The sequence below is a fragment of the Centropristis striata genome, chromosome 8 (genome assembly GCF_030273125.1).
Source record: "Centropristis striata isolate RG_2023a ecotype Rhode Island chromosome 8, C.striata_1.0, whole genome shotgun sequence".
NCBI lineage: Eukaryota > Metazoa > Chordata > Actinopteri > Perciformes > Serranidae > Centropristis > Centropristis striata.
In genome coordinates, this window is record NC_081524.1 from 23694552 (window position 1) to 23708815 (window position 14264).

General features: G+C 38.0%; 1 protein-coding gene across 3 annotated transcripts in view; it reads left to right on the top strand.

The window, feature by feature from the left end:
* The window catches only part of LOC131976430 (lamin-A-like), a 48509-nt gene that overhangs the window by 23892 nt on the left and 10353 nt on the right, over positions 1–14264 (top strand). For all 3 annotated transcript variants that reach the window (XM_059339455.1, XM_059339456.1, XM_059339457.1), the window contains 3 exons: positions 11433–11589; positions 12218–12343; positions 13011–13181. In XM_059339455.1, the coding sequence (XP_059195438.1) occupies positions 11433–11589; positions 12218–12343; positions 13011–13181 (454 nt within the window). The remainder of the gene's footprint in view (positions 1–11432; positions 11590–12217; positions 12344–13010; positions 13182–14264) is intronic.

The window sequence follows — 14264 nt, forward strand, 5'->3', positions numbered from 1 at the left end:
CTCTGTTCCAACCAGAATGATGTGAATTACCAACATAAGAAGTACAATTAATGTGCTGAGTGTTTAATGTGTTTAAAGTCTCCTCTGGCAGATATTCCTGTACACTTAAAGCAAAACTGTTGAGGCAATGCAGCTGAACATGTAATCAGAAGTCTATTTTAATGCCTGCAGGCTCAGAAAGGGTGAATTCACAAGATAATTAGAGATGGCTTATGTTTAATTTACTTGCAATGATATACTTGGATGTTTTTCAGGTCTGATCAAGATTTTTCTTTAACTCAAAGAACAGACTACTATTACTATTACTATTCTTATCTTAAATGGACTCTTGCTTATCTTATGACATTGTGAATGGAAAGTGAAAGGGTGAGTACTCTGAGTACTTGCACTGCGATTTTATCGATGCAGACAATCCAGTAAAATGTAGCTTATAAACTAACACAAAGACCGGGAAAGTGCTCTGACTCACCCTCAGATGAATCATCAACTCATCATGCGGGGAGGAACAAGGGCTGTTTGATATGCCTTTTGGTGTCTGTAGACACACACATTTTTTTCTCAAAGGCGGGACACCTCTCCCTTTCATCACTTGTTGACTGACGCTGTGTTTGAGGAACTGTATTAACAAATGCAAATTGTCGCAGGCATGAATGGCACAAAGAAAGTACATACGGTTCTTTTCAGTTAAGAAAGTTTGCTTTGGAGTCGGCTTAAACCAAACCATGAGTTTGACATGAGAGAACATCGCCTGTCTTCTGTCTCCGTCTGTCCCCTCCCTCTGTGTCACTGAAATCAGACACGGTCAGCATTTGCTCTGCTTTAAGACTGAAAAACACTGGCAACTCTGTTCCCATCTGCCACATGTGGATGTGTACGGGTGGCCCATGGCAAAGGCCGCGTTGTTGTCGGTTTCTGGTGATTTATCTCAGACACACACACACACAATCCCGGTTATTGTGTTCCTCATCCTTGAGGAGACACAGGAAACAGTCATGTGCCAGCCTGTAATGTTTATTTTACTGCATATTTTTTGGAAGACAAGTTGCTCAACACACTTGGAAAAGCATAGTTGACTTGAGCGAGCAGGCCTGAGCAGTTTTTGCATCATTGTTTTTTTGTCGTCTGTGCTTGAAATCTGGTCGACACTCCTCCCATCTCTGTGTATCTTAGAGTCGGCTCCGAACCTGCTGTACTAAATATAAATGTGTTTAGTTTGCAGTTAATACGGCACTGCATCTTAGAGGTCTAATCTATTTTATATCAACAGGTTGAAGTACATCAGTTCAGAGTCCGCAGATAAGTGCTTGATCTACTGAAAATTGTGTAATCATTTACAGAAAATAAAATCATTCACTCATTCCAGCTTCTCAAGTATGAGATTTCTCGGTTTTAAATTGCTGTTAATTATATTGCACAAACCATAGAGATACTGACGTAAATACAACTCAGATTAAAAAAAAGTTGGGACAAAGCGATAGTTTGCTCATCCTTTGTGACACATATTCACTTTAAAACTTTGCAAAGACAGCTGTTTGTTGTTCAAACTGTTATACTCCATCTACTTTTGGTAAATACACAATCATTCATGTAAAGAGTGTACATAGAGGTACTTTTATTCTATTATAAGTAATTCTAAATATTTTATTTTGATCCTATTATGAATGGACCACAGGTTTTGCAGTCATACTGGGTATTTTAAAATTCTTCCAGACAGTTTTGAGGCCTTGTGCTGTGATCGATTGATTGATTTTCTTCATTTTTCATGTCATGGACACAAATGCCCTCAAACCCACAACAGAGAAACATTTCATTTAATAAGTTACAGGTTATTTTACAGCTCAGTCTTAAACAAGATATTCTGCCTTCTCTCCCAAGCCCGACAAATAAAATCTGTTGCTTACAAATACCATCTTTCAAGGCTGAGTGTGGATTCAACACAATGCCGTCACAAGTAAGAGGACAAACCCGTCCTCCAAGCCTGCATTTGAGGCACTGCTTGTTAGGATATTAGACACCTGAGGGCATTAGACGATCTGCTGGATACAACAAACAATTTGTCAGTTTGGGCTCCAGGAGATTCTGATAGGAATATTTTGTAAAGACAAAACAATTAACCAGTAAATGGAAAAAATAATTGCAAGATCAATTGATAATGCAAATTAATGTAATGTCTGTTAAACAGCATAGTTACTCCAGCATGTTTTTCCTGGTGCCTGTTCTATTTCTGGCCCCCTGTGTTTGTTTACTAAAACCCCCATTATTCAACAACCTTCCTCTTAGTCACCTTTTCCCTCCAGTGTTCCCCGCATAAAGCCGCTTTGTCAATGGCTAAACTGACCGTCACAAATGGAAAAAGGAAAAGCGGGGCTATAATTGGACAAGGGAACATTTTTCGACAATCTATAGGGAATTTGGGAGAACCCCTTTTTTCCTCTCCACAGTGTTTGAGCACTGAGTCATCGGGAAACCCCACCCACACGTGCCCACACATGCTTGCCAGACTTTGTGTGTGTGTGTGTGTCTGTGTTTACATAGTAACATACAATATGGGCAAATGGACATGCTAGATTAATTATTTGAACAGTACTACAGGAAATGAACAAGGTGATGAATTGTTAGGAGCTACAGCAGCGTCTTACAGCGAGAAACTGGTTTAAACACAGTTGCAGGAGAAAAAGCTTGTGGGTGAAATGAATGAGACGCACCCCCTCCCGTTCCCCCCCAGCTTCAGCAGATGTGCCCATGTGCAAAGTGCTGAACCCCCTACTGCTGCAGGGGAGCTGCACTGTGGTGAACAGCACAGTGCAGCTGTGGTGGGCAGCTCCCAGGTGTGTGTGTGTGCATGGAGGTATCTCAATCCCTTGCAGCTACTTTGCTTTTTCCATGTAACTGCCATAAATGGGAATATGTCCATCAACTTGAAAAGATAAGAAGTAAGCATGATAGAAAAGAGCATTCCATGCTCAACTTTATTAGAATTACGGCTAATCAAATGCAAATAAAGAAGATTTTTGCACAGATTTATGTTCGCTTCATTTTATGCATTGCTGAAGAAGAACTCTGACTGAAAGTTTGCAAATAAAAAAGATGTTTGCACAGATTTGAGTGCGTAAATGCTGTTTTAGTTGAGTTTGATAGTTTATAGCTCCAGTATCTCAGCTAAGTCTGATAGCAGGTGAGCTGTGTTTTCCCCCTCTATCTGCCCATGGTTTGAAATATTGATTTCTGCTGCCACCCCAGTAAAATGCTGGTGAATTGAATTGAATGTGTGGTGCTCACAACATTGGAAATGTTTCAAAAACCAACAGGATCATCTTTTCTTGTTGTTTTGGACAAACCAAGGAGCATGCCATCGACAGCTTGTACTTGTCGCTATGAGAATTGTTGACAGGGAGGTCTGTGCATCATCCAGGGGGAAATGGAGACACTGTTTCCGCAAAGATATTGGAAATTAAATTACAAATGGAACAGATTTGCCTCAGTTATATCCGACTGACAGAAGAAATCACAGACACAATTATCTTAAAGCCTGAGCAAAAAATGATCCATCTGTATGTGTAGATGGTTTTGAGGTGAGGACACATATATGTTTTATTGTGACTTGGCTGAACTGAAATTTTAAACAGGCTCCAGTGCAGATGAGTGCAGGACAGACTTGTAGACTATGTCGACCCTCCGTAGCAAGAGAGTGGATTTGGTTTGCAAATTTTGGAAAAAGGAGGAGGCTGCTTGATGAAGCTGTATAATCTCAAGTGTTTTAAATTTAAAACACTGGTCAAGTGGCCCTGAAATATATTCTGCATGCAGATGTAACTTCTGCGAGATCGAGTAGTGCATTATAATAGTGCTTCTGCTAAATCCTGAACATGGTGCATAAAAATATAACATGTTTTGTCTTTATTTCTTGATTTAAGGCACGTTTTTTTTCTTCCCCGCAATGGTTAATTTTGAGGTTTTAGGCAATTTTTCTCCCATAACATGTCTTCTATCAGAATAATGGAAAAAAAACACCCAAAACAAACATTTCGGTGTATATTTTACTATATACCTGTTTGACCACTGTTTACTGTTTGATCCATTTGTGCCCGTAGATTTCCCTTAAATTCACTAATAGTTAGCGTTCTATTGCAGCATGTAGTATAGTGAGTGTAGTCTAAGGCTCGTCATCACAGACATCATTAGAAAACTACCACTCTCCTGCACAATATTGTGTATTACATGTTCTTTATTGTAGTTGCTATGAATTAGTTTCAATATTTTGTCTTCAAATAGCCATTTACATTAAGAATGTATGAAATCTTTAAAGGCCGTTTTCTCAAAATTATTTTTTCTCTTGCTCTCAGCCATTAATATCAACTTCAGCTTCACTTACAGACAGCAAACCAGTTTTATTCCTAAATATATTCTGAAGGTGTTTACAGACTGGTTTGTCGATATATCTTTCATACCCTGATTTATAGAACTTTTTGTTCCTAATAAAATGACGATAATGTATCTTATAGGGCTTTTGACAGTATTTTATGATTATGACATGATGGAAAGAGATCCAAATTTCCTCCTGTAAAAAAACTTAGACTCTAATATATCAACAAAATAAAATAATGAACTGTGAAATTTGCTTTATCCAATGTTCAGATTCATGTATCTGGAAATATATGCAAATTAGTTCACATTTAATAAGTTCACACCATTTGCATATCTAAACACAACATTTTAGAAACCTTGTAATGCAAAGAAATATTGTCTTGATGTGAATAACAAACTGGAGAAGTTTCATGGTGATATCTATAAGTTTAAAAAAATACCTTATTTTGTTTTACTTCTCGATGCTGATGAACTGTCTGGCCTCAGTGGTGCTAAAGTCTCATAAAGTCTCTTGTTTGGGGTGTGTGGTTGCAGTAATTCGTTTGCCATATCATGTAGAAATTATAGGTTATACTTTTCTTCAGCAGCTTACAAAAAAGAACGCCCTCTTAGTCTTGAGATATTTAGAAAATCTGCACAGAAAAGTCTACACCTTTTCTTTTTTTGTATTCCATTGCGTCCACAGCGTGGTGGAAACGGCGTTCTAGCAGGCCTGACGACAAGGCCTTGGTTACCATGGCAACGGCATAGCAAAACAGGGGGGTGGGGGTGGCTTTGGGGAGGGGGGGTGAGTGGGCTTTTTTCTCTCTTTCACTCCACGAGGCGGGGTTCGTTTCTCGTTACTGGGGTGGACAAAGATAGCTGTGAGTCATCCTTGAGGCTGGGAGCCGAGCCAACACATTCCTCCTCCTCCTCCTCAGATTTCTCGTCTCTATTATTCCCCCTCTTTCTCCTTTTCTTTTTGTCTCTTTCTTTTTTCGCATTCCCATTTCACACGCGCACACACACACACACACACACACACACATATACACCCCCCCCCCCTCGAACAGCCTCTACTCTCCTCCTCTCCCCCATCTCACACTGTCTCCGTCCAATAGCTCCCATTTTGTCTTTGTGCTTCAAAATTTGTCATTTACTCTATTTGCTCTGTAACAAAAATGCCTTAAAAAAAAGCTTTGATATTGCAGCTGAAAAGGGCGAATGATGTGTAAACCTTTATTATTTTTCAATATTTTATTTTTTTTCTAGAGTGCCGGCAATTGTGTGTGGGAGGAGAGAAGACAAGTGGTTTACGCTAGAACAAGAATAAAATTACACTTCTTTTTCTACATATTTTTAAAATTCCTTCTTTCAGTGCAGATTTGAAATCGTGCAGCGCTGCCCTTTCAGCACAAAGATCTATCGCAGTTTGCAAGCTCAGAAACAACTCTGCTGCCTTGTTTTTACTTGCAACAGATTTCCCCTATCTTGATGAAACATGCTGGTATTTCTTTGGCTTTATTTACCTAATTTCCCAAATGTAATCTGCATTTGTTTGCTCATCTGTTGGCCAGCAGCCATTCTCAGTACTACATTTGTTAGTCTCATGCTGACTGTATTGTTTTGTAAATATTAATAGTGTGATTCTTAAAAAATAACTGCAGACTGTCTCCACACATGTGCTCAGAGCGCAGGCTGTGAGGCTTTGATGGAACAGAGTGTAAACATAAAGTCAGAGGATATTTATGCTGAGGCTCTGTAATTACACACTTCATACTGGATTATATAAACAGGTAGTCCGAAGCAAACGCCTGCATGAAGATCTCACACACACCCTGCTCTGGATTATGTAAATAGTATATGAGATAACACGTGTGCAGGGACATACATGCACATGTACTGTATGTGCCAGCATTCAGAGACACACACACACAGGTTTTGCAGCCAAGACTCCCACACAGTGTAGAACAGACTCAAACATGCACAAATACACCCACATGCACACATGCACTAAAGAGAAACACAAACACACACTGACAAGGTTTTTCAACGTCCCCGCGTCGTCTTCAGACGCCACACAATGTCTTAAGCCGACATCCTGAAGCAGAGGTAACACGTCCAGACCTGTCCATCACACCACTCAGCCAGGGGTCCTTGCTGTCATGTTTTGTTATTCATTTGGCGATTGTAGATGATTTTAAATCATCACATTTAAAAATGATCTCCAGTTATTTTATTAGTATGTGTTTGTAGCTTCATCAATTTTGATATTTGTTAGCAGACGGTGCGTGGATGTTGTCTAGCAGGAGACTTCAAGGCTAAATGCAGTGGTGCATGTAACTTAGTACATTTACTCAAGTACTGTACTTCAGTACAATTTGGAGATACGTGTGCTTTACATGAGTATTTCTATTTTATGTAACTTTATACTTCTACTTCACTACATTTTACAGGCAAATATTGTACTTTTTATTCCACTACATTTAACTGCCAGCTTTAGTCACTTTTCAGGTCGAGATTTAACATGAAAAAACATGATAAATTAAAAGTGAATAGACATTTTCTTTTTCAATTAAACCTCATAACAGCACATGAAGAAGTAAAAGTGACTCCCTACCTTGGTAGAAAATTAAAACACTGTTTACATAAATGCATCAAAAATAATAATCCAATAATATATTTGGAATATATAAAACATTCTGCATAATGAAAAAGTAAAATATTTTTACTTTTGATCATTTAAGTACACTTTGATGCTGATACTTTTGTACTTTTACTGAAATAAGTTTTGAATGCAGGACTTTTACTTGTAGTGGAGTGATTTCGCAGTGTTGTATTAGTACCTTTACTTAATAAGGGATCTGAATACTTCTTCCACCACTGGCTAAATGGTCCTAAACCAAAATGTATTTATTACCAATTGTGGCTTCAGATCTGGTCACATCCGCCCTTAATCTGGGTTAAGAAACACTTGGTTAGGGTTGGATAACAATCACTTCTTCTGACTATTGGGCTGTTGGGCCAATGGCATGTCGCCCTGTTTTAATCCCTTTAAGGGTCATTGTAACTGATAATAATACATTGCAACCCTACTGGCTGCTAGCATGGCAGGACACTCTGTGATATGTACAGCTCACAGGGGCCACTTGTATTGACACCACTCTAATATAAGAAATATCTATTAAAATCATTATTTAAATTATTACGCTGCATGAATTCTCTTATTCGCCAACATATATGAACAGAACACATTCAGTCAAACAGCATGTCCACATACCAAACCCACTTCTGTCCATTAATCCACTGCTAGAGCGGATCCACTGGGCCCATTAGCACTAATGAGCGTCACAGCAGCCACCTACACTCACACTCATCCACAAGTAGAATCACACTGTTAAAATGTTTAATTAAAAAAAAAAGTATTAACATCTAGACAAAGAGCTGTATAGCTTCAAGTATATCTCAAGTTGTAAAGAAATGAGGAAAAAATGTCACACCACTAATGCATTTTCACTTTACAACCCATTTCAGTAAGAAGAAAACACGTCTCTCTTTGCCTCAGGTCTGTTTTGGTTGATTTGGGTTTTTAATTAAAGTAAACAATATGTTATTGTGCAACACTGTGGTGAAATTAACATGATTTCCAGCTGCTTTTGCTATTGTGGAAGAAGTTTTCATCACACCTTGAGAGTTATATGAGGCCATGGCCTGGACCAGAGGTTGTTAAACTGTTAAACCATTTTTTGCTACAGTAACAACAAGATAATAGTCATTAAAACATTTTTACAGCAGTAACCAAGTCTCATTTTACCCCAGTTACTCATTTGCCTGTCTTGAAGGCGTCTTTGCACTGATAGATGGCTGACAAGTCATATGGGGCAACTGTGTCACTGTAGGCTCCAGTCTTCGTAGGAGATAATAATGTGTGTGTTCCTGACACATTCATGTTTTTCGTGTGTGTTTATGGCCTTCACCTCAAGTGCAAGTACACCTGGATCGTAAAGAGTCACATTCTTGTGAGTGGAAGAATGTTTAGTCCCTAGCTCTGTGATCTACTCAGAATTCCTCCCATGTTTTCAGTTTATGTGTACCGTAAAAAACGGTGTTTGGGTTATTCAGCCTCCCCTCACTGATATAAATGAGATGGACAAAATAATAGAATACAGTAGATCCGCAGGCTGCATCCTCCAAAGTGACTATAAAGTTAAATTAACACCTCTTCAAAATACTAGCAAAAACAACTTGCACAACCAGCTGTTAAATGGTAGAAGTCTGTATTTTAGCGTCTAGTAAAATTTATGAATATGAATTTGTGCATTGCAGCCAAAAAAAGGAATGTATGAACACCTGGTCATTTATATTTGCTTAAGAGCTCTTGAAAAGGTCCTTATTAGTTTCCTTAGAATATAAACACCTAGCTGCTCGATTATGGCCAGATATCTTACTCAGGATTATTTTGGTTAATATTGAGATCATGAATGATTACTCACTGCCTATAAGTAATTTACTTCCCTTTTTTATGGAAAAGTTTCTTAACAGTGGATTTTCTTGAACTGAAAATCTAATTGAACTTAAAACAAAGAAAATATGAATGCTAAAAAATATTTTAAAAATATATACATTTAAATAAAAATATATTAATATAAAAATATTTATAAGATCAACTATGATGTGTCCACAACCGACTGAAAACTAATAAATATAATTCAAATACAAATAATGAAATGTAAAGAATAAAAAACTATCCCGTGTCATTTCATCTAAAAAAGATAAAAAAATAAAACAAATAGCATCTATTCACTTCTTTAAATGTACATGTGGAAAACATTATATTCATATCAAATTAAAGACTTGGAGCAAAAGAAAGTCATGTTTGTTTTTCTTTTCTTTTTATACTTAACTTACTTTTACAGTAAACACTTTTGCACTCTTGCTCTAGTAGTTATTTTGATCCCTTCTTTTACTTCTACTTGAGTACTTGTTTTTGCAAAGTAACTGCACTCGGGTAAAAGTAGCCCTTTTACCTGAGTGCAGTTTCTGGCTACTCTCCCTACCTCTGATGACATGATGGTTATTTGATTTGGACTACCCGAATACTTAATAATGTGATGGAAGCAGTTATTTATTCTTTCTGAAGTTGTTATTACTCGGGGAACAAAATGTCTCTTAAACAATAAAGAGTATACTATGAGGATTTGGAAATATATACAGAATTAATTGTATGGCAATATAATATTGATTAGATGCTTTGAAAGCACAAACATGGCATGCCAATGAATATAAGGTTAGAAAAAAAACCTTTACTGTACAGCATTTTTACAATTAATTGCATTCTGGTATACACCACACCAATTATGAGTCTTTATTTGAATACAGATACAGAGAAAGATATTTTGCTGGTTGAACAGATACTGACATAAATAGAGATAATGATGTCTCTTTCTACGTCTAATTTGTACCCACTTAAACACAGAGCCTCATCTTTTTGTTTCATTTGAATCTGAACAACAGGCAGTCTGGGAGGCTTTTATATAATTTCACATACAAGTTTGATTGAACATCTGTAAAGCATCATGGATGTTTTCTCTGGATTTCATTTCAGACTTTTTTTTGCCGGACATAAAAGACTCATTCATTTTTTTTCTCCAGCTTTTTCAGCTTTTTTTCCTGTTTCTCTCTGAAGCTGGGAGCCGCAGTGTCATTCTGCTTTTCTGCCACTTTATCTTTGTCTCTTTGTCCCGTCTTTTTTCAAGACCGCCATATTTCGTTTTTTAAGCTCTTCAAAAAACCCTTCTTATTGGTGCTCATTGAATGCATTAGTGGATATTAATTGCTGTATCATACACCCATAAATTACAGTTTCACTACTGAGGTGTCGGCTTGTGAATGGCCTTGTTCTTTGTTGTAAATGATTGCCCTGCTGTGAAGTAACTTTATGTTTGCAAAGTGTAGCTTGTCGTTACACCCGGCTGGCAGTGACCGGAGGACTCTGAGGTCTGTGTGAGCAGCCTGGAAGCCATCTCCCCCAGCAGATGGCCATTATTAGTGACAATGAAGACGAGCCTACGGGGCCAAATAGAATAACAGGCAGCCCATTTCCTTCTTGGCTGTGCATGAACCACCTATACTGCTAACAACCTCCCTCTCTCCCCTCTGCTCTCTTTTATCTTCTCCTGGGAATGTATTCTTTTTCCATGGCTGCATCCATTTTTTTTTTCTTCTTACCAACCAGAACTCTAAATTGGTTCCTGTAGCGATGTAAGAGGAGAGGCGGCGCACAAATGCACAAACACATGTGCAACAAACGGGAATTCTCTTAATTCAACACGGGTCCCCCTTGAGATGGAGTTAAATCGGCTCTTATTCAGTACAGAAGGCTAATAACAGTGTTGATGTGTTGGCCTGAGTTCAATTCACATCAACAGTGGACAACTGCAGCACTCACTGCACTGTACAATGGCAGTTTGTGTCGTCCACAACTTCTGTCACTGCAGCACAGCCATCCACTGCTTATTAAGTTTCACTTGAAGCAGAATTAAAGGAACGGGTTCTCATTTGTAGTAGTATTAACTTCTATGATGGGAGCTTAAAGTGAATCATGACTCAAAGTGACCAAAGGAAAATATTATCTGGGTAGAGAATAGATTAGATCCTGTAAATGACTCACAGGAAACTAAATTTAGGGCATTGATCACATGTGGAAACATTGCTACAAAGGCAGCTTTATTTGCACAGCAGCTTTAAAATACAGAAGCAGTTCAAAGTGATTTACAGAAAAGCAAAGAGATGCATTAGAATCAAATTAAAAACCAATAGAATAAAAGGTGGGTAATCTTTAAAAGGTTTAATGCTACTTAGCAACGTTTATCAGCCATAGCAGAGTTTTAAAGCCACATGAGATGAGTAACACCGCTCTAAAGAAGCCAAATCATTTGTAAAAGTTAAAAAGATCAAAATTAAGTCTACATTGGTAGAAAGGAAGACAGGCTCACCAACATGGATATGACAGGCAGGATAATGACGCGTACTCTATCGAAACGACAGCAAACTGATGTCCACATCTTCTCTGTCTCGTGACTTTACAGGAACACGAAGAAGGAATCTGACCTGGAGGCGGCTCTGGCCAGGCTGAGGGATCTGGAGGCCCTGCTGAACTCTAAAGATGCTTCCCTCTCCACCGCCCTGGGGGAGAAGCGGGCCCTGGAGGCCGAGGTGAAGGACCTCAAGGCCCAGCTGGCCAAGGTAAAAACCTCTTTATTGGATCTGAAGTCTTTCACGTTCGTTGTTGTTGGACGGAGGGGCTCAGAAATCATGGGAAAATGTCAGAAATGCACATTTTTATTCATTATATATTTATGTATACTGTTATGGCGCCACAAGTATAATATCAGGATGACTTAAGCTTCAGTCTTCCCAATTATCAATCACTCATTTACATACATTTTCATACTGTTTAAAATCAACATCCTGTAATAGAGGTGAACATTTTAAACTCCTTGGCTGCCACCAGTAAGAAAAAGCAGTCATTGGTTGGAATGTAAAGCCACAGTGACTGACATTGAAATGAAGTGCAGGGATACCTGCTGGAAGTAGTATTTTCTGTGAACCCTGCAGGCAGATGATTATGAATGAGGACTAGGTGGCGAGGCAGACAAGGCTGCGTTCCCTTTCTGTTTGTTTTATCAATGAAGTTTACCTTAGCACTGAGGTGGATACAGTTGTGGCCTTGCTCCACCTACTGGCCACAGTCAGGAACTGCAGTAGAATAGTTCACAGCTCTAACAGTGTTGCACAGATCACACCATGAACTGATTTTTCCTGCTTACATGCCTTCATTAAACAGCATTTCTCTCTCCTCCCCCTCTCCCAGTTGGAGGGTAGCTTAGCCGATGCCAAGAGGCAGCTGCAGGAGGAGATGCTGAGGAGAGTGGACGCCGAGAACCGCCTGCAGACCGTGAAAGAGGAACTGGAGTTCCAGAAGAACATCTACAACGAGGTTCCCACTCTTCACCTGAACTCTTCTATTTTTATTCAGCCGTCTAAGTCATCTGTCCTACTTTTCATCTTTTCCACAGGATATTGATTCTTTTCCAACCTCCTGACTGTTTGTTTTGCATTTCCCCTTTAGATATGTCTCACAGATGCACTTCTCTGTGCTTCTCACCTCTCCTTTATTTTAGTTTATTTTTTACATAAACGATGTAACACAGTAGAAATGTATTCCCAAAATCGTATTCAATTGCTCAGATTTCAATTATTTCCATAATGAAGTCACAATTGTCTGGTTTCAGTCGAATCCTGACCAAAACTGGCAACAGATGTGTGCTTTCCAAATTTAAACATAATGATTAGAAGCTGCTTAAAGGTCAGCAGGGAGGTGGATTTCTCTGCTGAAGCTCTGTTCTCGTAAACAAGTAATTACTTGCACAGCGACTGACTAATCAATGCAATTAAGTTCATTGACCATAGCGGGTTTCTACAGGTGGAGTCTTTTAGATTGTTTATAGTGTCTGAAAGAAAACAAACCAAACATCAATACAAATGACTCTTTTTGTAGTTTATTAAAGAGTTGAGAAAGTCAGCTTATAATCAGTACAAGTTGGACTATTTGTGACTAAAGTAAGCGCTCATGAGGTTGATCACCAAACTGTCTGTGTCTGCAGGAGTTGCGCGAGTCCAAGCGCCGGCATGAGTCTCGCATAGTGGAGGTGGACAGCGGGCGGCAGCTGGAGTTTGAGAGCAAGCTGGCTGACGCCTTGGCCGAGATGCGAGCTCAGCACGAGGAGCAGGTCCGCTTCTACAAGGAGGAGATTGAGAAGACCTACAACTCTAAGGTAGGTCTGGGTGCTGCAGGAGACGCAGCTCTGTCGCCACCTGGAGTCCAAGTAGAGTCTGTTACTCCTTACATTAGTTCAGCTTTGTGTGAAGTTATTTTTGCGTTTGCAAATCGCTTTAATGAGCCAAAAAAATAATCCAATGATCGCAACCCAGATAATGCTGATGGATTTACACCCTCTTTACACTCATATGATGTATAAGTTACCTTTTATCTACATACAGGAGGGAAATTAACTGGTTAGACTTGTCATTAAAATAAATGGTAAATTGATGGTTAACTCAACAAAAACTTATTAAAATTATTTTACTGCTCAAACAATAAAATATTATTTTATGATTTTTACCAATTATCAGCTATGCTATAATTTCTTATTTTAACAGGTTATTTTTGCACACATAACATTTTATATACTATATGATGTATTGGGCTCATAATTAACCAATTATTTTTAAACCTTTTAAGAAATTCTTTGTAAAAAACAATCTATAAACATTACCTAGATGATGGACCAGATATTTGTAAGACCTTTTTTATTAATAAATACTTTTTAAATCATCCATAAACATTAGTAAGACACATCATTTTCATTAACTTTGTCAGTGTTTAATAATTGTCTTGTAAACCACATTTTTCTTTAAAGTTGCCTTAATTCTTATAATAATTAGTTCATTATTTATGGGGTTTTTTTCAAAAGCAATGAGTTACTTTAATTTGGGCCAATTAAATCTTTTATTGGTTATTTATAAAAGTTGTTTGTGCACTCATATCTACCTAAATAACGTTTATAAGTGCTTTACAAAGTATTTATTAACCACTTAACCACTGATTATAATCATCAGTTACAACAGCTGCCAAAAATAAGTAAAAATAATAAAGATAGTATTGATTTTTTTTTGTGTGTGCAACAATCAACTATTATATATAATACGCTACGTAAAATGTGAACAGAATGCATCAAATTCAGTTTATATTTACAAAAAGGATAAGTTTATCGGTTTGAATAGAAATATAGTTTTAAGTTGAATTCATGTCACCAAGCATTAATTTAAAGCGTTAAACAGGTTTAAAATAACTATTT